Source organism: Callionymus lyra, chromosome 1, assembly GCF_982586985.1.
Source record: "Callionymus lyra chromosome 1, fCalLyr1.hap1.1, whole genome shotgun sequence".
Lineage (NCBI taxonomy): Eukaryota > Metazoa > Chordata > Actinopteri > Syngnathiformes > Callionymidae > Callionymus > Callionymus lyra.
This window is the reverse complement of record NC_141818.1, coordinates 4,495,225-4,518,320: the sequence shown is the minus strand read 5'-3', so window position 1 is coordinate 4,518,320 and position 23,096 is coordinate 4,495,225. Positions and strand designations below refer to the sequence as shown.

Below are 23,096 nucleotides of genomic sequence, written 5' to 3'. Positions count from 1 at the left end.
GGGCCAAAAGAGGCATACCAACAAAGGTTCCCAAGGCCACATCCACTTGCTTCTCTTTGTGTGGAGAAGAAGTGGTTCTACTTTAGACTGAGATCCTTGCCTTATTTCTAAGTTACAGTCCAGACATCCTGTGATATGTAGTATCTAGGATCTTGTTCTTGATCCAGAGTTCCGTAGCCGCAATTGAGATAGGAAAGTACATCGAGCACTAAAGTAGGAACTTTGGATTTTGATATGACTTATCAGCTGCACTGATCGTTCACGCTCAATCTGTCCCTCACTCCTGAGCAGTACCTGAAGATACTTGAAGTGCTCGACAGTCGGGGAAAGATCTATCCTACAATACATTGTTCCCTTTAGACAATCAGCGTCGGTTCACTTAACAAGGTCACAAGGTACCAGCCAGGGCACATAGAGACAAATTCACACTCACCACTGTATGTATTTGGAATGTGGGAAGAAACTTGAGTGCCATACAGTAAAATCAATGGGTGAGGTAAAAGAAGGATCCGTTAAAGGAGTAAAAGAAGACGATCATTCCTGATTAGTCCCCACAATCTTCTTGTTCAAGGTCAAACTTCTACTAACGTTTAATAAACTAACAGTTTAATTTTGGGTCTAAACAAGAAGGAGCTGTCTCGCCTGCAGTTAATACAAAACTCTGCAGCGAGAATTCTGACCTGCTCTAGTAGAAGAACTCACATTTCTCCGATCCTTAAAACTGCCAGTTTCTTTCAGGGACCATTTAAAAAATGTGGGTTCTTACTTTCAGATCTATTCATGGTCAGACCTTCCATCAGTGATCTGATCCAGCCTTACACCCCAGTTCGGGCTCTGAGGTCTGTGGATCAGAATCTACTGATGGTTCAGGACCAGAGGAGAGAAATCATCACAGGCTGTTGCTCCTAAGCTTCGGAACGATCTTCCTCTCCCTCTGTGTTTGATGATCTACTGACTCCTTCACGAAAGATATTAAGACCATTTTTCTTGTGCAGGCTTTTCCCTGATTTTCTGGGACTCCTGTGTTTGTCTTTATGTTGTCTTGATCTTTTAAAGTATGTATTATAACTGTTTATTGTTTTTGATTGTTAAAGTGCTTTGTGACACTGGTACGAGAAAGGCGCTTAACAAATAACTACTTACCGTGACAAAAACAGCGCCAACAGTATAAGTGTCTCACCTTTTGTTGGTGACGATGGGAACCCTCCAGCCCTTCACTTGACTCAGCTCGGTGTCGGACACGTCGATTTGCAGAGGTAGCTTGGGAAACCACACGGTGATCTGAAGCTGCGAGGTCAGATGCAGGTACGTGAAGTTCACGGTCAGCGACTGTCTGCCGCGCATCTCTTTCCCGTTCACCAGCACGTGGTCGCAGTTCGGAGAAACCTGGAGGCATGAAGACTTTGATTCGTTTGGAAAATCTACTGCGACGACTGCTTTCGAATCAATACTGTTACCATTTTGACAATCTTTAAGCCAACACTTGTGCTTTCATCAACTGTCTGTATTTCACCCGGCAACCACTAGATGGAAGCAAAATGCTCACTATACTAATCGTAGCTTAGATCCGTAATCTGAAGTTGTTCGGAGTGGAAAAGTCTGGAGTAAATTCTTCAACCCTGACCAGAAAACACTCTTTGATCTTTTTTTTTTACCAAAAATCTTTCCTTCTGCTTTCAACATTCTCCACAGGTAAGTGCTCCGTCTCACCCGTGATGAAAGTTAAGTTACCAGGGCTTGTTCTCCTGCTTCCAATCTACTTTCACGACGACTTCTTTTCAGGTCTCACTTCTATCTCTCACGACATCCGCAATTTTTTTTTTTTTTTTTCCTTTTCGTGACCCGCTCTTCTCCCTTTTGTCTCCGCCTCTGCCTCTCTCCGACATCGCCTCGTCTTCCTCTTCATCTCCCTCTCTCTCTGAAACCTGATTTCCCGCCTGTTAACATCAAAGGGATGTTGGATTGTTGGCGCCTCAAACTATTTCTCCTAATCTTTTTTTTTTTTTTTTTTTACATTTCAGGTGTAAATCAGTGTGACGCCAGCGGTTGGCGACTGTTGGCTCATTCGCTCGACGAGAGATCCAAGACTGAACTGATGTTACAATAGTTTAAATTTCTAAAGGGAAGTTAAAAAAAAGTAATTGAATTCACTTGCATTTAGATGTATTCAGCAAATTCTTTGTGGGGTGGTTTTTCCAGATAAAACAACAGAGGACGAAAAACCCGCAAGAAATTTGGACATCAGCCTGTCTGCTATCTGCTAACACCTGTTCAACGGAAATGTTTTGGGGTTACTGACTGTGGGGGAGCTAAAGCCAGAGCACGACTGATTCAACTCCCTTAACCTGTCTGTGGTATTGCCAGACTCAGTGAATTTCTTTTCGCATGTTAGGCCTCAAAAAATCAATCGTTTTTACAAAAAGATCTAGAGTTCTGACCTTCGTTTGTACTTGAATAAAAAGCTGAAAACAAGGATAAGCTATCCACGTTTCTAAGTAGTGGAAAGCAGGCCGTTATACAAACATGGGCTTGCTTGTGTCAAACTACATTAGTGATCTTAAGGGGGTTGTTATGTTTAAATCCAAGTCTCCTGACTCACTCAGGTCTTTCAAATGTTGAAGTCTTCCTCTCCAAGATGCAGTAAGTCCCTCATCATGACCATGTTTTGAACTTATCACTTTAGAAAGTTCTCCCTCGTCTTAAATCTCGGCAAACGAGAGGTTACGAGAGCGGATTCCATTATGACAATAATAATGGCTCTTCTCCTCGTCCAGCCAGCTGTAATCACGCCACACTTTGTTTATACAACGAGTCCCTTTGTGTCTCGGTGGTGGAGACTTTCGGGATTGATGACGCATAGTGACACACCTTGATACTTGACCAATCACGGCATTTTTGGGGCGTGGATATGGCGAACAAGATTTCATCTCCAGAAAAGTGTTTTTAATGGGCGGAGCTTAAGAGAATTTTCTAATGAAAATAAAGTTTTTTACAAACAGACACAGATGATACAATAGAGTCCAACATCTATTTAAGACTCACTTAAATCAACACAGTAGTTGAACTGTGGAAGTAAGAATTAGTTATAAGTTGGTTTTATACATGTAATGTAATTATTAAGTATTAAGCTAGTAAGTTTAGCAACATAAGTAAGTTCAGAAACGTAGCCTTAAATAGGACATTTGTTAAAAAAAAAAGAGTTGCTAATAGTAGCGGTCAACAGAGGACGAACATATGAATTTAAAGCTTTGATTCATCAGTTTGTGAACAACACAAATGTTTCCACACAAGTAACTTGTGCTGTTTTTAGCTTCTTGCAGCTGACGGATCATTCCTCTCACAGTTGTCCTTGCTCTCCGCTCTCATCCCTTCTTCCCTCGGTCACTTTAATATTTCTCCAGCTCTGCTCATCCCAGCTCTCCTTCCTTCTTCTCTCAGAGATTAAATCCATTCTTCAGTGTCCTTAAACCTGCAACTCAGCTGTTTACTTTGCTAAAACACTTGTTCCAAGAAGTCTTTTGTGTGTGTGTGTGTGTGTGTGTGTGTGTGTCCATGTGCGGGTTGTCGACACTTTTGCGGTTTATGACGTCAGTAAAAGAAAAAACGTTAAAGATAGAAAACATGAAACATTCTCAAGAAAAGTTTGTGTTTAGCCTTTATAGTAAGTTTCATAAGTTCTAATTCTGCTGAAATTATTTATTATATCTTAAACCATTAAAAAAGAATAGATTTTCATGAATCAAAGTAAGATAAGGGACATGTAAATACTATTCAAGTTCATCATTAACAGCTTGTGAAACTGAGATGAAGATATAACAGCGAACTAACAGCTCTGTGCTTCAGGAACGATTCAAACATGTAAACTCTGTTGTTCTTTCTCTAGTTGTATACAAGTAAAATGTGCGACTTTAAACCAGATCTGATTTCTATTCTTTGTTTAAGTAAAACGTTAAGTCAAATTCCTAACCTGGAAAAGGTTTTATTTTGATAAAATGTCATGAATTTAAAACACTTTTATAAATTAAAATGAAAATACCTAAAGGGAAAAATTTACTTTTTTTTTTTTCTTATAGTTTAAAAACTACATGTTTTACAAGCGAAGGTAATAACATGTTTTCAATTTTTTTTTATGAAGAGATAACAAATATTTCTTAAAACATTTAAATTGTCAGAGGATTTATTTAAAATATAAAAACCTTATTTGGAATAAATGTCATTAAGTGTAACAACTTAACACATTAACATGAAAATAACTAAAAGGAAAAAAATATATATATACTTTATAATATTTTCTTCATTCAGACAAACATGTAAACTCTGTTCTTCTTTCTCTCTCGTATGCAAGTAAAATGTGCGACTTTAAACCAGATCTGATTCCTTCTCTTTGAAATTCCTAACCTGACAAAACTAGAAACACAAAACAAGTTTCAAGTGTATAACACAAGGCACTCAAACTTGTATCAAATCTTCAACATGTGAGTATTACATAGTTCATAAAGTAACTCAACTCAACTAAATGCACGACTGAGTCTAAACTAGAATTTAAAGTTGAACACACATGTGTGCGTCATTTCCATCAGAGGCCTTTTTCAAAGTCTCCTCTTCACCCTTCAAATCTACTCTGGAGTCTCCACCTCTCGCTCAGAGGATGGAATATCATCTTTCTCAGCGTCACGTTTAAATCTAAATCCATCTCCCTCGCAGCAGAGTGATCCGTCTGCATTTTCACTTCCCCCCGTACTTCCTCTGATGTTTAAAGATATTTTCCTCTCGCTCTACGTTTCGAACTCTCCCTCTTCGCCGCAGGACTTCCAATCATCCTGACTGGCGCAATCACATCATCCAATCAGAGCCCACTCGGCTGACGGAGGCGGGCCCTGAGGGGGGCGGAAAATCAACTCTCTGACGGGATTAGACCTCCTACCTGTCCGTCATCCGAGGCGGATCGCCTCCGCGAGGAGGGTTTGGCAACGAGCGCCGGAAGGATCTTTGATTTCAGCGTCAAGACTCGATAACACTAATTAGCTGCTGAAGCCTCGAGATCCACTTTAAAAAAAGACGCCGACGGGAAGATAACGTATCACGGTTTCATCCATCCATCATACATACGTATAGATTGGTGTTAGAAAGAGAAGAAAAGTACAATTAGCTTCTAAGAATAATACAAAAAAACATTCACTGTTTGAAAAGTAGGCAAAAGTCAAAAATAATTATAGTTAATATTACAATAATGTGCATTTTGGCATTAATTGGGAGAATAAAAAACTGAAATTAAATGTGAAAATGCCCAAAAAATAAAGTATAATTTTTAACGAATATAATTGTGAAATAATTAAATACAATGTAGCCTTCGGAACTAAAGTCTATATTGTCAGAGGAAATTTAAAAAAAAAAGGTGGAAACAAGTTTATATTTTCAGTTGGAGCACATGGAGATAAAAATCAACTTCATGAACAAATGTAATAAAACGAAAAAATAAATAAAACAAATGTCCTAAAAAAAAATGAAATAGTCAGATTATTTTTTGTCCCTAAAAGAGTACAAAATAAAGTAAAAAAAAAAACATATTTATTACACTTTTATACGAGGCCATAGAAAGTCCAGAAAACATTCACCTCTTTAAAAAAGTACAAATCTTTAAAAAAAAAATTATATGATTGTTTCTGCATATATTTATTAATTTGAAAAGTTCACACATTAACATGGAGGTAACTAAAAAAAAAAAGATTGAATAATAGTACTGTATCGTATGTTTTGTGTGTTTTTTTTTAAATATATTACTTAATATAGATACATTTATTTAAGTTGGTCCACTTTTACACGTTGACATAAAAATAACTAAAAGGAAAATGTTTAAAATGTACTTAAATGCCTTTTTTTTTTGCTATGGGTTTTTGTTCACTTGATTTTCCTTAGGAGCAAATGTAATAAAATGGTTACCATATGTTTTTTATGAACCAAGAAGAAAAAAAAAGGAATAAATAAATATATTATGTAATATATATCTATTTAATTAAGTTGGACATCTTTTAGACATCGATATTAAAATAACAAAAAATAAAATTGTATTTTATTGTCCCCTTTTTTGCTTTTTTCAGTTGTTTTTCTAACAAATTTTCTCCAACACCTTCCTTTATGAGTGAATGTTATGAAGCGGTTTGTATAGAGAGAGAAAGAAAAAGAAAAAAAAGCAGCTTCTTTAACCTTAACCTACTTAAGAGTCGTTGCTAGACATGTTTAATCTTAATAAAGGCTCGCAAAAGCGACCATTGATGATCCGGTGATCAGTTATCGAGGTCAACCCTCGGGGAAATGAGACTAACCGGCAAAGACTACGCCGGCGTGTTAACCTACTTGGTGTGTTTTGTCAGAGAGGTCTGCGAACGCGTTCTTTTTTTCCCGGTGCATTAGCGACTTATTAGCATAGGGATATAAGTCAACAGTGGCCTCAATACGTCTGCTTTTTGTTGTGTCCTCAGACGGAAGCACGGAGGGGGAAAATTCTTACTTTCCTTTTTGGCCGCCGGACTCATCGGGAGTTTCACCTCAGCCGCGATGACTCTTGATATGAAGATATGTCCGAGTGATTGATCTGTTGATCTGCCGAGTCGTGAGGAAAGACCTTTAAAAGTTTCTCTAGAGCGGCTTTGTTCTCCTTCATCCGGTAATTAGGTAGTAATTGGCCATTAGTCGGCGTCAGCTTGTTTTAATGACGGACTGGTCCTCGGCGTGAAACAGTTTTAACGTTTTAACTTCTTTTGTTTTTCAACAGGCGCCCGAGTAAACGTAGTAAACGTCAAAGTGTTGATATAAAAACCTGCTTCCTCAAGGTTGCAGCTCTGCTGGTGTAAGCTTGTTACTGTCGGATGGAAATTGAGCGTGAGACCTCTGTCTTTTAATCCACTTTCCTTTGAACGCGACGAAATTACTCGCAGGAAGTAATCTGTGGTACTTCCTGTTTGTCACGATCTTGTAACCAGACTTCTTCGTTCAGGTGTGGTTTGTCATATGTGGTTGAAGAACTGACATATTTTCTCACACTCCAGAGTGTTAAGATTGTGCTAAGATTGTGTCTCCAGCTTCACTTTCACGGTATTATTTGTAGAAAAATGGTGGGAAAAAAAAAGTGAAATTCCCAGGAGAGCGTAACCTTATCCAACTATTCAAAATGGTTGTCATTACTTTGGAAGCGCCTTTGATGGTCGCGACTATTTATCAGTAATAAAGTAAAATGATAGTTAGAAGTATTTTAAATTCTATAAATACACATATATACTTGAATAACAAGTTACTTCAGTATATCTCTCTATAACACATTTCAATTCAACTTTTTCAGTTTTATCTGAACTCCAATTTCACATTTTTAAACATATCTTGAATGGAGATTAAATCTTGTTTACCATAACCACGCCCACTCTGCTGTGATTGGCCGAATACCGAATACAGTCACCCTGCGTCATGAACCCCAGAAGTCTCAACCTTCAAGGGACTCGTTGTATAAACAAAGCAGGGCGTGATTACAGCTGGCTGGAGGAGGAGTGAAGCCATTATTACGTCATAATGGACTCCGCTCTCGTAACCTCTCGTTCGCCCAGATTTCAGACGGGGGAGAACTTTATAAAGTAATAAGTTCAAAACATGGTCATGATGAGGAACTTACTGCATCTTAGGGAGGAAGACTTTAACATTTGAAACATGTGAGTGAGTCAGGAGAGTTTGGTTTTCACGTTAGTTGCGCTTTAAGGCCGAACAGGAAGTCACGTACACACCCGACCAAAAAAACCCAACATATCCAGCTTTAAAAAAAACTATTTATAGCCTGGTTCAAAACACTGTTTCTGTCCTAAGCAGTTGTTTTATCAACATAGACTTTAGTTTTTTTTTTCTACATTTCCATAATAAGGGGCGTCGTCTACTTGAGCCATCGTAGCTTCAAATAAATAGGTGCGGTTTCCATCCTAATGTACTTCGTCCAAACTCCTGACCTTGAATTTCCAAGATGGCCGCGACCCCAAGTTAGCTTGAAACCTATGGGTGGCGTCACAGAAATGACTTCCATATTTTATACAGTCGGGAATTGAATGGTAGTAGGTCAGTTGAGATAGTTAGCAAATTAGCATAGTTAGCAAGACTACAACTGTTGTGTTTCTCAAGTCCTTTTTTAATTAAGTTTGAGTGAAAACCGTTGTTCAACAATTCACAGCCTCAAAAGTAAACAGAGATTTCGTGAAACCGAAGTATCTTCTACAAGGACAGTGTGTGTGCATATGCATGTCCGATCACCTCCGCACGTGTCCAACTGTGCGAGTGCTTTATTAAACGGCTCGCGGATCAATTCCTAATCGGCTTTGTGTCGGCTAACACATACAAACGCACACTCAGTGTCCCTCTAACATGCCTGCGCTTCGCCTTCATTGCTTCTGAGCCGCCGTGTCCCATTCGATTAGCCGTGACATCACTAAACAAATTACTACATGAAACAATTACTGATCAGAAGTCGCGGGTTTGTCGGGGAGACCATCTCTGCGCGTGGTGGCGCATGTTTTATGTTGGCAGGGGTGGACCTGGTCCAGTAAGCAAGTACTTACTACTAACAACAATTATGTTTAAAGGATTTTAATAGTGTTTTTCGTAGATCCTAGTAGCTAGCAATGAACCCAATGAAGGTAGAGGGTACTTCCGGTTTTTCCTGGTATTTTTCTTATTTTCTGTGTGATTCATGTTGTTATATTTCGGTGTTTTTCCTGTTTCTGCACCTTCCCTCTTTGTCTGTCCTTATAGCTGATGAGAACCATTCGGCAACAAACACAAAAGGACGACTACAAAAGCTTCCTTGTTCCAGTCCGTGGTGTCAGATCACCATTCATCCTGTGCTGATTTAACAAGTATCTCTTGTTTTATGGGCCTTTTGACTTTTCTATTGTTTAGTTTTTTTTCTTCTACTGTTCACTTGTGTTGACCATTGTGATAATATTTATTCTACTATCTTTCTGGATTTTTCTTTTAATTTATTTTTCTGAATCGAGGTAAATCAGTGTTAAGTTACAGCGACACCTTCGTTCTTGATTCTTTCCGTGTGTTCACTCGTGTGTATTTCGTGTTATATTTAACCGTGTTTTTGAACCTCGTTTTTCTCGCGTCTTTTTTTCTCCAGTCACTGCACACACTTCCAGCCTGTTCTGGATACATCAAATTACCTTGAGAGTCCTTGAAGACATACATGTTAATCCTCTTTTTTTTTGTTCTTGTACATTTATTTTTCTTCTTGTAGAAGAAAAAGAAAGGGCTTTTACTTTCATAGTATTGCAGTACTTAACCTGGTCAGTAGAGGGAGGAACTAAAGGAAGGACATAGATGTTTCACTAGTTTTTCCTCTGTATTATTATATTATTATTACCTTAAAGCAGCTCTATGCGATTTTAAGTCGAGCAACGCCAGTGGACTGCAGTGGTAGTGTTTAGCCCGACCGGAGACCACATTTCCCATGAGCACTTGCTAAATGTCGCGAAAGTTTCCATGTCCTGCTTTGTAGTAGTTGGACGAATTTTCCATTTCCATACTTCCATTGATGAATGAAGGATGGATATTGACGAGATAATGAATCAGATTGTGGATAGTAAAATATGATATGATTGCTTTGTAAATAACATAAAATTAACTTTGTTTTTGTACTGTAACCCCCGTCCCCTCCACAACCACCGCGATATGTAGCACGTTCACACCATCCCTTTTTACATTGAAAATGAAAATCACACAAAACACCTCAAGTCACGGTATGTGAGTCATTCAACTGGTTTTCAGTTGATGTGTCATCACAAGTTATTTTAGTACAAAAATATTACTTATTTAGGTACCCAAAACTACCCAGAGCTGCTTTAAGTTATCTAATTTTCATGTAATTATAATTAATTATAATTATGTAATTTTTAATTATATTATGTAATTTTAATTACATGATTAATTTGTTATAAACCAACAAATTAAAAAAAAAAAAGTATTTATTTATATATTTTATTTTATTGTATTTATTTAATTGATTGTATTTTATAATGTATCCACAACACAAACAAATCCTGTGTTCATGTTTTCAACCAAAAACAACATGGATTCTGATTTATATTTATTAATATAATAATTACAACTTTTATTGTTTATAAGTTTTACCTTCAGTATCAATTTATTTAAAAAACTGAATGGTACGGACGTTTTTAGTGGTTAAATACTAAACAAATAAAAAGAGTATGTTAATAATATAATTATTATCATGTTTATTTTATTTTATGTTTTTTTTTGGGGGGGGGGGGGGTTTCGTTTGAGGTGAAAAACATCTTAGTGTTATTTTGTATATGAACGACTCCGTTTTTGCCCTCTTTAAAACAAACATTTTTCATGTACATCAGGGATGCCTGTTACACATTTATCTTGTCTTGAACCGAGATAAATGCCAGACAAATTGTAAAGGTGACTCAACAAAGGTGGAAAATAAATCTTGTTTATTATAGGGGGAAAAAAAAACAGCTGAGTCGGCACATTTTTTTCTTCTGGACACTCTCCAGAGTTTATGTCCACAAGAAGCTCATTTTGTCTCCAAAATGAACATCAACTTGTTCGGATCTTCAGAGACAAATGTTCTCCAGGAATAATATATATTTTTTAAAATTCTAAACATCTAAGAATCTCCTAATAGAGAACAACTCAGTTGTTAGCTCGTAGGCTACGTGGTCATTACGGTGCCAAACTGTGTCATCATCAAGAGGCTAACGTTGTTTCCTCCTCCTCGTTATCATTCTCCACCTCCACGTCTTCCTCGCCCTCCTCCTCGCCCTCCTCTCACCTTGCTTTGTCGGGAAAATAAAAGGCCTGCGTGAGGTGAGGATCACGCCACTAGTGTGTGTGTGTGTGTGTGTGTGTGTGTGTGTGTGTGTGTGTGTGTGTGATTGTCCCCTGTCCGTCCCCTGCCGGCGTCGCCGTCACCGACCCACACGAACTGCTGTGTCAACAACACTCGCTCGCGCTAAACGACTTTAACAAGATAGTTTACCGAGGATGTGTCAAACATGCAAACTCCACAAGAAAAAACAAAACAAGATGATATGATTTTCTGCAGCATCGTGGTTTAACGCCATGAAGGTATAACAAGTGACATATTATTCCCCAGAGCCATAACAAAAGGAACACACAGCAGTTAGCGACGCACAACCAGAACAAGAACGATTGTTTTCATGAATAAACGTCACGTCGGACACTCAGGTGTTTGAACTAGAACTTCAATTCTTAACATGATGAATCTAATCTAATGATGCACGAGTCACGATCTGTGTTTTTTATTTCTGTCAGCGATCTGCATATTTTCACCACAGAAGCCACTTTAAAGGATATTGAGAAAGTTAAACTGTGGTTTAAGAGTCAATTATGGCATCAAGGGAGATGAGATGCAAAACAAAGCTAATGCTTGGAGCACTTTAATGTACAGTAAACACTTTCCAACCAGCGAGAGTTTTGACCCTTTTTTCTACCCTTGATCACTTTAGAGATGAAAAAACAAAACGTTTTCTCTTCTCTCTTCTTCCTTGAAACTTTGAGAATTCTACTTTTCCTGAATATCTGGTCCGTTGATGCATGATAATGATAAACATTTATATTAAGATACATTTTTTTATTCCATTAGCTCTTTATTCATTAGTTTCCATCTGCTCGTCAAGGGGTTTTAAAGAATTATCGTAAGATATATCATTAGAAACAAACCAGAGGTAACACTTGTGCTTTCAAAAAAGAAATTCCAATCTCTTCTAGGAGAGATCGGAATCCTACTACTGTATTGGGATCTGAATATTGGAATTCCAATCTGTTACAGGACAAATGGGAATTATACCAGATCAATCTCCAATTCTAATAGGAGAAATGTGGATTACATCAAAATGTTTGGGAAAATACACTGAATCGAGAATTCTGACCCGCTCTAGTAGAAGAACTCACATTTCTCCGGTCCTTAAAACTCTTCACTGGCTTCCAGTTTCTTTCAGGATCAACTTTAAAATTCTGGTTCTTACTTTCAGATCTATTCATGGTCAGGCTCCTCCTTACATCACTGATCTGATCCAGCCTTACACCCCAGCTCGGGCTCTGAGGTCTGTGGATCAGAATCTACTTATGGTTCCTCGCACACGGCTCAGGACCAGAGGAGAGAAATCTTTTCAACGATCTTCTCTCTCTTTGCGCTTGATGGCGTCTACTGACTCCTTTAAGAAACATCTTAAGACATTTTTATTTGTTCAGGCTTTTCCTTGAATTTCTCGAACTCCTGTGTTGTTCTCAGTATTATCTTTAAAGTATGTACTTTTTTGAGTATTGTTTTGATTGTTTAAGCGCTTTGTGACCCTGGTCTCGAAAAGCGCTATATAAATAAATATTACTTACTTACTTACTTACTAGTACAGATTCCAATCTGATTTCAGGTCCTACTGGATTCCAATCTGTACTGTGACATATACAAATCCAAACGTCCCTTAAATAATGATGATAAAAAAGTTGCACAAACACAACCACTGTTAGGACATTGTCTTTGTGTCGTTGATATATTTCTTCAGTGTTCATCAGGTCTAAGTCTCAGTAACCTTAGTTGGAAGACAACCCCTGGAATCAGGTAGTTAAACCTGGTCAACAGAGGGAGCAACTTAGACCTCTTTTTTTTCTCTAGGAGGAATTGTTTTGCAGTCGAGGGACTCGTTCTAATATGCAAGGTTAAGTATATATTTATATATATTTATATATATAGTTTATATTTGAGTGAAAGTTGAGTACAGACCAGGGTTGGGCAATTACATCTGGGGCCATGATGCTAAAAGAGAGGATCGAAGAAACAAAATACGATGGAAAACAAAGAAACAAAAAGGAAAAATAATAATAGAAAAAAATAGAATATTGACCATAAAATATCCCATAAAAATAGTTGTAAATCCTTTATTAAAATAATGAATATTTATAATATAAAAAATATTATTTCTAAATATGATATCAATATTTGCAAGAAATATTCACAAAAAGGTCAAAGAAAACATAAGTAATTAAAGAAAGTTATATTTAGAGTCAAACCACTAATAAATACAAACCAAATTGTTAGTTATCAAAAACATCCTGTGCATGTTTTACTCATTAGGGCCGAATATTTACCGTCAAAGGTGTGCATTATATTTGCATCACAGCATTTCCACTCACACGATAACACCAGTGACAACTTAGAAAAATAAAACTAAAATATGCCTTAAATAATAGTTATTAGAAAAGGTAAAACTGTGAACCAAAGAACGAGAAATATCTGCTGTGTTTTATTAATGTCTTGAAGCTAATTAAACTCAGATGAGTCACAACAAAACCTAGAAAATATTTAAGGTCACTGACTTTTTTCTTTTCTGTTCAGTCCAAGTATGAGCCAGACGCTCAGGCATGTGTTCTTCATTCCTGCGCACATACCTTCAACACGTCCACGTCGGTGGAGCTGCAGGCGACGGCGTCGTCCACCTCGCGCACCTGTCCGTCCGTCTCCACGGTGACCACTTTGACGGGGACGGCCACGTGACGGCCGGTCAGGATGGCCGTGTTCACCACCTCCGTGTCCTGGGAGAGACGGAACCACGAGTTCGGATCAGAATTTTTGATAAAAATCCACAAGAATGTCGGGTTTTCATATCTTTAAGGGAAATCAACAAGTGAAGCAGCTACTTGTAGCTTTAGCTAGCTGAAGCTAATCTCTGTGGTGCAACAAGATTTACGTCAGTCCAGACAAATACAAAAGTACTCAATTACAGTAAGAAATATTCAGATCAAGGTGAACTCCAGGAGCATCAGACCAGAGCAATTGTTCGCTGAGTAAAAATCTAATACTTTCGGTTAATGCTGCCTTGTCTAAAGTAAGGATTGTAGGTAATTTTCTCCATTATAAAGTATAATATTCAACCATATAAACTTTTACTAAATTGTAAAACTAAGATCTCATGAGGCAAATGCCTGACCATGAATAGATCTGAAAGTAAGAACCAGAATTTTAAAGTTGATCCTGAAAGAAACTGGCAGCCAGTGAAGAGTTTTAAGAATCGTGGAAATGTGAGTTCTTCTACTAGAGCGGCTCATAATTCTCGCTGCAGAGTTTTGTATGCACTGCAGGCGAGACAGATCCTTCTTGTTAAGACACCAAAATAAAGGGTTACAATAGTCTAAACGAGACAACACATCGCTGGGATATTAGATATATTATAGCCCTGACCTTAAAGTCAGTCTTCGACCTTCAAACTATCTTGTACGTTGTTGTAAATGTATATTTACGGAGTTTAATCCAGGAGATACAGGAGAAAATCAAATTCCTCTCAATGCTTTTCCATTGAGCTGAGCAAGGCGGAGTCCATGGGGCAAACCAAAGACAAGGCGGAAGGGTTTAAGTCTGACTTGTTTAAACGTGAATTAGAAGAATAGAACTGAACCTCGGATTACAAGATCAATAAGTAATGGTCAAACCGAAGTTATCAAAAAAAAAACGCGTCCCACTCTCAAACTACAAGTCCCACAATGCACTGCAATAATTGCAGCTTGAATAAGAAACTAATAATGAATAAAGAGTGTTCACTAGAACTAACACCAGTGGGTCATTTTTATTTAACTGTTTTACTATGACCCTATGGGGGCCACATCATTACATTCAAAAGGACCACCAGGTCTAGGACTATATTTTGAAGGGTGTTAAGATGCCAAAAAAGAAAAACTCAATTTATATCATGAACTAAATAAGGAGTAGAAAGTGAAGAAACAGAAGCTTTAATTAAGAAACTCGTGAAAAAGTGACGGCGCCACCTCCAGATTGTTGTGATCGGTATTTCCTCTTGATTAGATCCTTCCCACGAGGGAAACAAACACACACACACACACACACACACACACACACACACACACACACACACACACACACACACACACACACGATGTCACTCTTGATTATTTGTCGGCAAAAGGCGGCATTTATCGCCACCAACACGCGTGATTACAGGCTGTATTCAGGGAGACGTATTTACGGGCGTAAGGTTTGACCAACTTTTGCTGCGGACGTGGAAAAATTTCACACCTCGAAAGTCAAATCTCTTAAAACTGTCGCAGGAAACTTTCTATAAAAAATAAGTTGTTTTTAGCTCAAAAGAAGAACTACCTGCGGATGATAAACAAATTATATAAATTACAAAAATAAATACTTTTTAGGACAATATTTGACGCATTTGATTAGTATTAACTTTAAATTATTAATTGATTTCATTAAAAAAAAAGAAGAAAGAAATAGTTAAATTACAAAAAAAATTAAATTAAATTAAAAACAAGGACAAAAATATATATATAATATATATGAACAGAAATTAATTACACAATTAAAACCTTTTAACTACTAGCTTAAACATCAAATATATTTGAATTGTAGGGAAAATAATAATAATAATTTTGAATGTTAACAAATTAAAATTATGTATATTTTTAATATTTTTTTAAGAAAATAATTCTCACCATTTTTTTTCAAAATTTTATTTTGTTATTTTCATTCAAAATTATTTTAATTTTTTTTCTATAAATCAAATATATTCAATTTTTTAGCTGTTCATTTCTGTTCATATATAAATATTTTTTGTCCTTGTTTTTAATTATTACTTTTTTTGTAATTTAACTATTTCTTTCTTTTATATATATATATATATATATATATATATATATATATATAGTATTTTTTACATCATTTTTCTGTAAGTTTAAGTTCATATAATCAGAAGATGATGAAAAATATAAAGTTAATTATGAATTATTACGATATTATTTGGCAAAGATGCCTTTATTGATAATATTTCCACGGTTTATTTTCTTAATTTTGTGGTTATTTTGCTACAAGTCAACACAGAAACACAACAATCCCACGGATCAATAGTTCAACTGTAAATAGAAGTTCAGCGAGAGCTTCAGCGACACAAGGAGCTCTGGCCGTCACACACACACACACACACACACACTCACACACACACACTGTATGTGACATTTACCTAATGAGCCTCCTCACCAGCGCCACACACTCTCTGACTTTGGCATTTCCTCCCAGCATTCCCTATTTGTCCACTGTAATTGCCACCCATGTTTCCCGCCCCAAATTCCAGCGAGTAATTGTGGTCGAGTATGGATCCTATAATGGAGCGCCGCCATCCAGGCCGGAGGTGAGCAGCAGGTGAGGAGGAGGAGGGGCGGGATCAATCCGGATAGAAAAAAAATGAAACAGAAGTAGATGTGGAGGACGATAGGAATGACGGCCCTGCAGGGGAGAGATGTTGAGATAATTATCAAAGAGAAGCTTTTTCGCTGGATTTCGAAGCTAATGTACGATTAACTACTAATGTTTTTTCCAGAGGGGATTGTCCCGGTGATGACATCATCCATCATCAGTCGAGGGGTCACATGTACAGTTACGCACTTTACTGATAACCGAGTTCAATCCAAGCACCAGGAATACATTCACCTACATTTACCAGCGGTTAAGATCCGAGCTAAGCCAGAAGACGAGGAAGTTTTGTACCTCTTCATCTGGGTTCCGGTCGTGGGTGCCCAGACTTTCCTCTCTCTAGCTACATAGTCTAGCTTTCCCGGGGACTGTTCCTAGGCCAGTTGAAAGTCATAGTAGCTCCAGCGTTACCCGGGTCAACCCTGTTGGGTATGCCTTGCGGACATGACCAGTGAGTAGTCCAGGAGGCATCCTAGGCAGATGCCTTAGTCACCTTAACTTCCTCAACTTAATGTGGACTGCTGTACTCTAGTGCTTCTCAACCAATCTCCAAGAGAGAGCCAAGCGGCCCTACCCACTGTTCATGACCATAGGTGAGGTTAGGTAGGTACATCGTCTGGTCAGACCACAGATAGGTAAAGGGTCGACATAACCGCAGATGCCGCCCCGATCCGCCTTTGGATCTCAAGCCCCAGAATTCCCAAAGATACTTAAACCTTCTCCACTCAGGGCAGGATCTCTTTCCGAAACCGGGAGAAGGATCCCCTCCGAATTCCAACGAAGAACCACAGACTAGGATTTGGAAGCTCCTGCAACTTCAAAATCAACCGTTCGAACAGAAGGTGAAGGTCTTATGAAGCCAAGGTAATGTCATCCTGAAACAGACCCAATCCAAAGCCTACCGAACCAGACCCCTTCACCACCCTGGTTGCGTCTAAATATTCTGTCCATTAAGGTTATGGACGGAATTGGTAAGAAAGGGCAGTCTTGGTAGAGTCCAACCCTCAATGGAAACAAGTCCGCCTAAGTCCCAGCTATGCAGACTACGTTCTGACACCATTCTTACAGAGAAAGGCAGACCTTATCAGGGGGTCCGATACCTCAGAGTACACAAACAGGAATACCCATGGGACACGGTTGAAAGTATCTCAGTTTGTTCATAAAAGTAAATACCTACAGTATGTTGTTACTCCTGAGGGCACCATAGCTATCCTGATGTATTTGCCTATGACAAGCGGTGTCGCTAAAGTTAAAAGACATCTCGGTACTTTGAGTTTTTCCATCTCTTTAGTATACAGTGTTGATTTTATTAACTTGTGTAAGCGCAAAACAAGAATATATCATCTTCTGAACTGGACATCTACGTTCTCTTGAAGAGAAATACGATATCCCATGTTGGGTTATTATAACATCTAGTCTTTGCCTACTTTTTTCAGCGCTAAAGGTTTATGCCGAAAATTGTTGATGGCCAAAAATGTTGTGTATTCCTTGTTCATATAATATCACAATATAGTAAGAAAGTGACTGATAGTTATTTGTAAAGCGCCTTTCTTGACCAGGGTCACAAAACGCATTAACAGTCAAAAGCAATACGCAGTTAAATATATATATAAACATTTTAAAACTCCAAAAGGCCAAGACAACATAAGACAAATTTAGGAAAATAAGGAATATCCTGCACGATTAAAAAGGTCTTAAGATGTTTCTTGAAGGAGTCAGTAGATCATCAAACACAGAGGAAGATCGTTCCAAAGCTTAGGAGCAACAGTCTGGAAGGATTTCTCTCCTCTGGTCCTGAATCGTGTTCAGGAACCATCAGTAGATTCTGATCCACAGACCTCAGAGCCAGAGCTGGGGTGTAAGTCTGGATCAGATCAGTGATGGAAGGTCTGACCATGAATAGATCTGAAAGTAAGAACCAGAATTTTAAAGTTGGTCCTGAAAGAAACTGGCAGCCAGTGAAGAGTTTTAAGGATCGTGGAAATGTGAGTTCTTCTACTAGAGCAGATCAGAATTCTTGCTGCAGAGTTTTGTGTTAACTGCAGGCGAGACAGATCCTTCTTCTTTAGACACGGAATTAAACTGTTACAATGGTTTAAACGAGAAGACACAAACACATGGATTATAAGATCCAGATCCTGTTCTGACATTTTCCTAAATGTAGAGATTTTGGGCAATATATCACAACACATAGTATTATTGCACCTTCTGTGTATCGTGACATGTATGTATGGTAACACTTGCCAATACACACCCTAAATACTTATATATATATATATAGTCAGAGCGTCAAACGTTGGTGCTGTTGCACATCCGTGCGACGTAAAAGCGAACCTGTGACAGCACAAGTGTCAGCCAGCGAGGAGCCGAAGAGAATATAATAAGAAGAGATAAAAAGGCAGCAGGAAGCAGCTATTAGAGGAGAGCAAAGGAGGCAGATCGAGTAGTTCGGCGAGAGAAAGAGAGAATTTCACGCTTGTCCCGAGGAATTGTTAAGTGGCTCGTCAACGCTCGACTCCCCACCGCCTTCAAAAGCCGCCGCTCGCTGGCGGGTGTGTACAGTCGGGGGGGTAGGGGGGCGACTTCGGTACTTGGACGACGTCTCCGTTTTTAGACTCCGCGGAGCTTTTTCTACACGCTTTTGATTGTTCTTTTATGTTGTGCGTCGCACTTCTGCTGACCCAACATCTGCTGACGGGTTGGAAATGTGGGAGTTAGAGACAACTGTGGTGCTGACATCATTTTTTGCTTTAGGTTTTTCCCGTCAGAACGAGCGTCTTGTTGAGAGTTTAAGGAGGTCAAGAGAGGTGGATAATGGGTTCTTCATGTACTTATGCAGTACTTTCATCAACCTCTTATCGTTGTCTTTCTTTTGCTGAGGACCAGAGTGGCTTCAACTCTGACTCCTCAAACTTTTTAGATTTCTTAATCTAGAAGGTACTTAATGAAAGCAACCGATAAATTTCACTTCTACTATATGCTACTACTTTGATAACTAATTTTTCTCTTCTTTTCTTTTCAGAGTTAATAGGAAAGACAAATCTCACAGGTCAATATTTTAGAACCATGTTATAAAAGTATAGATGATAAATCTACTTAAATTAATATATAAAATCTACACTTTTGAAATTGGGAAGTATATGAAAAATGGTATTAAATTTTAGACGACGAAAAAAAGATCATAATAAAAGATGGAATGGAATGGAAACGTTGAAACTCCACAAAACATGAATCAAAATTGAAAAATAATTAAAATAAATTAGATTATAAATTGAATCTTATTATTTATTTACTTTAAAAAATGCTATATATTCAATGAGATGTCATTTTCACGTTATTAGAAATAAAAAGAGAAAACTCCATATATTTATTTGAATAAAAAAATAGTACATTTTAAAAAACAACAAAAAAAGATAATTAAAAATTTTTTTATCAATTGTTCAAATTGTAAATACAATAATTCTAAAATTTCTATTTATATATATATATATATATATATATCAGAGTACAGATTGGAATCCTACCACTGTATTGGGATCTGAATATTGGAATTCCAATCGGTCCTATAGGACAAATGGGAACCAGGACAATCCCCAATTCTAATAGGAGAAATTCTGATTACATCAAAATGTTTTGAAAAATACACTGAACCATGGAATACCAATCTGTATTAGTATAGATTCCAGATACTACTGGAATCCAACTGTATTATGACATATATACTGTATATATAATTTAAAAGAGGAGACAAAAACAATGAATCATCATATTATAAATGTATAAAAAACGAGTAAATATATCAAAAGTAAAGAAAAATGAAAAATAAGAAGTTCAGTGAGTAGAAATGAAAACACTCAAAATAACTCAAATTGGTGAGAATTAGACCAACATGCTTCCGTAACTGCCTGGAAAATAAATTGTTACCATAACAACCCAGAGTCCTTAAAGGGCCGGCAGACAAATGAAAAACATCAAAACAACATCAAAAATATAGTCAACAAAGCAGAGTTCGAGTCCATGAAAGCGTGATAATAAAATGATTTTCTAGAAGCGGACAAACAGATGAAAGTAACACACAGACAACCATCGAGAAAGTGTTGACAAGAAGATTTAAATGTTTGCCGTCCACAACGTCAATGCAGAATGATGGTCTTCTACCAGCTGGATCCACCGAACAAGAGGCTCTAGAGTTCAACGTGAGGACCTTCTGAACGAAAACTCACCACTTCTACGTTTAAACAACGGAGAATAATTCAAGTCTCGGAGAAAAAAAACACTCTAATGGAGTTTTAATGCCCATCGTTCCGTCTTCCTCCTCAGACCTTTTTTCCCGTTCATTCCAAACTTCAGTGGAGTTGGTCTCATCACGCAGACGCCGCTGCCGGCGAAAACATCGCGGCTATTGACTGAGAAGAACAAAAAGTCTTTAAGCGAAGCCATTTGAGGGGAAATGATTTCCGTGGCGTCCATATAACACAAACACGCTGACGCGCATTAAAAAGCCATCGTCTGCAACGAAAAGGTTACTGCCCGCTTGTTCTCTCGAGTTAACAAATCACACTTAGTTTCACTCGGAAACACTTCATATGGAGCCTCGGCGAGACGGCTGAACTCGGCCGTGTCGGGGAAAGGTCACGCTGACCGTCGCTGGCGGTGAACACGCGTGTAAATCTGATTCTTAACAGCAGGTTAAACAGGTTTATTAAGAGACGTTCAATAGAAGAGGAAGGATTCTTAATGGTTTTGTTCACTCAGGTTGACTGAAAGTTTGACTCGCCGCCTCCTTACAATCTATTGTTTATATTAAGTCAAGAACAAAGACTTGGTTTTCCCTGAATTCCTAAAAATCTCTTGAGGGAGTCCCTGGAAAGGCTTCGTTAGATGGATGGATGGACAGATTAATCCCTCTGGAGTTCACCTTGGGTTTCCACTTCTCAGCAGATGAAAGAGTCATACAACAGGAACGCGAACAAAGTGCAATAAGAAGAACAAAGTCAAAGAGATAACAAATCCCCCCCAAAAAAGGATAGAAATTAACCCAATTGTTAACCAGTTTTTTGGGGTGTGAATTAAGCAAGTAATACAGACAATAATTCATTAATAAGACATTTTATTATTTAAATACCTTTGGTCATAAAGTAAATAAATAAAATAAAATAAAATAAAAGATAAAAGACCCACATACAATTTGACAAAATATTACTGTAAAAACAAATAAAATATGAAACAACAATATAATATGAAAGTATATCAGTGTCATCAGGATAGTAAATGTTTTTTTTTTAGTTAAAATACATTGTTCGTTGTAGTTATTTTTTTAATATTGAAGTATTTTTTTTTTTTTTTTTTTGGAATGTTTTTATTAAATAACTGAATTGGATACGATTTATATTGAAAGGTTGAAAGCTACGAATTAAAAATAAAATGAATTATAAAAAAAAAGAATCAAAACTCTATGTTTAAAAAAAGTTCATTCAATTTAATTGAATTTAAGTTACTTTTAATTGAACATAGATCAAAATAATTAAAAGAAATAAAAGGATACAAGATCAACATATAAGAATTATGTATTTTATTATATATATGTTAACCTTTGTAACCTTTTCTTTGTGTTATAGTGACTCCTTTAAGAAACCTCTTAAGACGTTTTTATTTGTTCAGGCTTTTCCTTGATTTTCTGGAACTCCTGTTGTGTTATCAGTTTTATCTTGATCTTTAAAGTATATACTTTATTGAATATTGTTTTGATTGTTTAAGCGCTTTGTGACCCTGGTCTGGAAAAGCGCTATACAAATAAAAAAATACTTACTTACTTACTTATATCCGTTGAGCTATATTCTTTATATTTGGATTTTGTCATCCCTTGCACTTTGTTCTTGTTCTTGATTTTATGAAACTATCGTCTGCTATGAACTGGAAACCAAATTTCCCGAAGAAGACCTTCAGATAGAATAATAAAGTCTATCTAAACTAAACTAATTCAAATAATATAATTTAATTAAGTTCATTTTCAGTTTTTTTTCATATATAAGATATATAATTTTTTTTAAATAATAATTCAATATTTCAACATATAAATGATTGAATCAGATTTTTCCAAAAAAAAAATGAAATGTATAAAAACATTTAATATTCTGATGGCACTGATTCCATAAAAATAAGATCTTTGGATCAAAGATGGCCGACAGACCCACATGAAACATGGTAAGATATTCCAAATATAAAAAAATATATAACTATAGAAGTACTTATGCTGGTCCTACAGAGTCTTATGTTAATCATGTTTATAGAAGAAACACTTCAAACAGTGAACTGTCTAATACGATCCAGAACAAACAAACTTAATCAACCAGGATGTTTTAAAACATAAACAACAACCTGACAAAGAAGAAAAACCTCCTGGAGTTAAAAATGATTTTCAAAAAGGTCTTCTTGCGAGAGTCAAAGACATTAGAACGCTAAATGCTGCTGATGAGGCGTTACCGTGGAGGGGAGACAGATGAGGCGGGTGACAGCTGGGCGAGCTGCCTGGAGACGATAGTGTGTGTGTGTGTGGGGGGGTGTGTGTGTGTGTACTGGAGAGTGTGTGTTTTATATCAGGAGTAAAGGGCTATTATCACTTTGACAAGTTTAATTACTACCAGACTATTAGACCTGAGGACTATCATCCCATTTATTTGACCAAGCTGCAGTAGAGTGTGTTTCTGTGTGTGTTTCTGTGTGTGTGTATGCGTGTGTGTGTGTGTGTGTGCGTGAAAATGAAGGATCATCATCTTAAGTACTGAGGCTGTGTGTTCTCATAATA

At 37.2% G+C, this 23,096-nt stretch overlaps 1 protein-coding gene across 1 annotated transcript in view; it reads right to left on the bottom strand.

The window, feature by feature from the left end:
- The window catches only part of LOC148087506 (transmembrane protein 132C), a 149,679-nt gene that overhangs the window by 15,967 nt on the left and 110,616 nt on the right, over positions 1 to 23,096 (bottom strand). Inside the window, exons 5-6 of the mRNA XM_087786357.1 lie at positions 13,471 to 13,614; positions 1,181 to 1,386 (exon numbers count right to left, since the gene is read on the bottom strand). Coding sequence (XP_087642483.1) covers positions 1,181 to 1,386; positions 13,471 to 13,614 — 350 coding nt within the window. The remainder of the gene's footprint in view (positions 1 to 1,180; positions 1,387 to 13,470; positions 13,615 to 23,096) is intronic.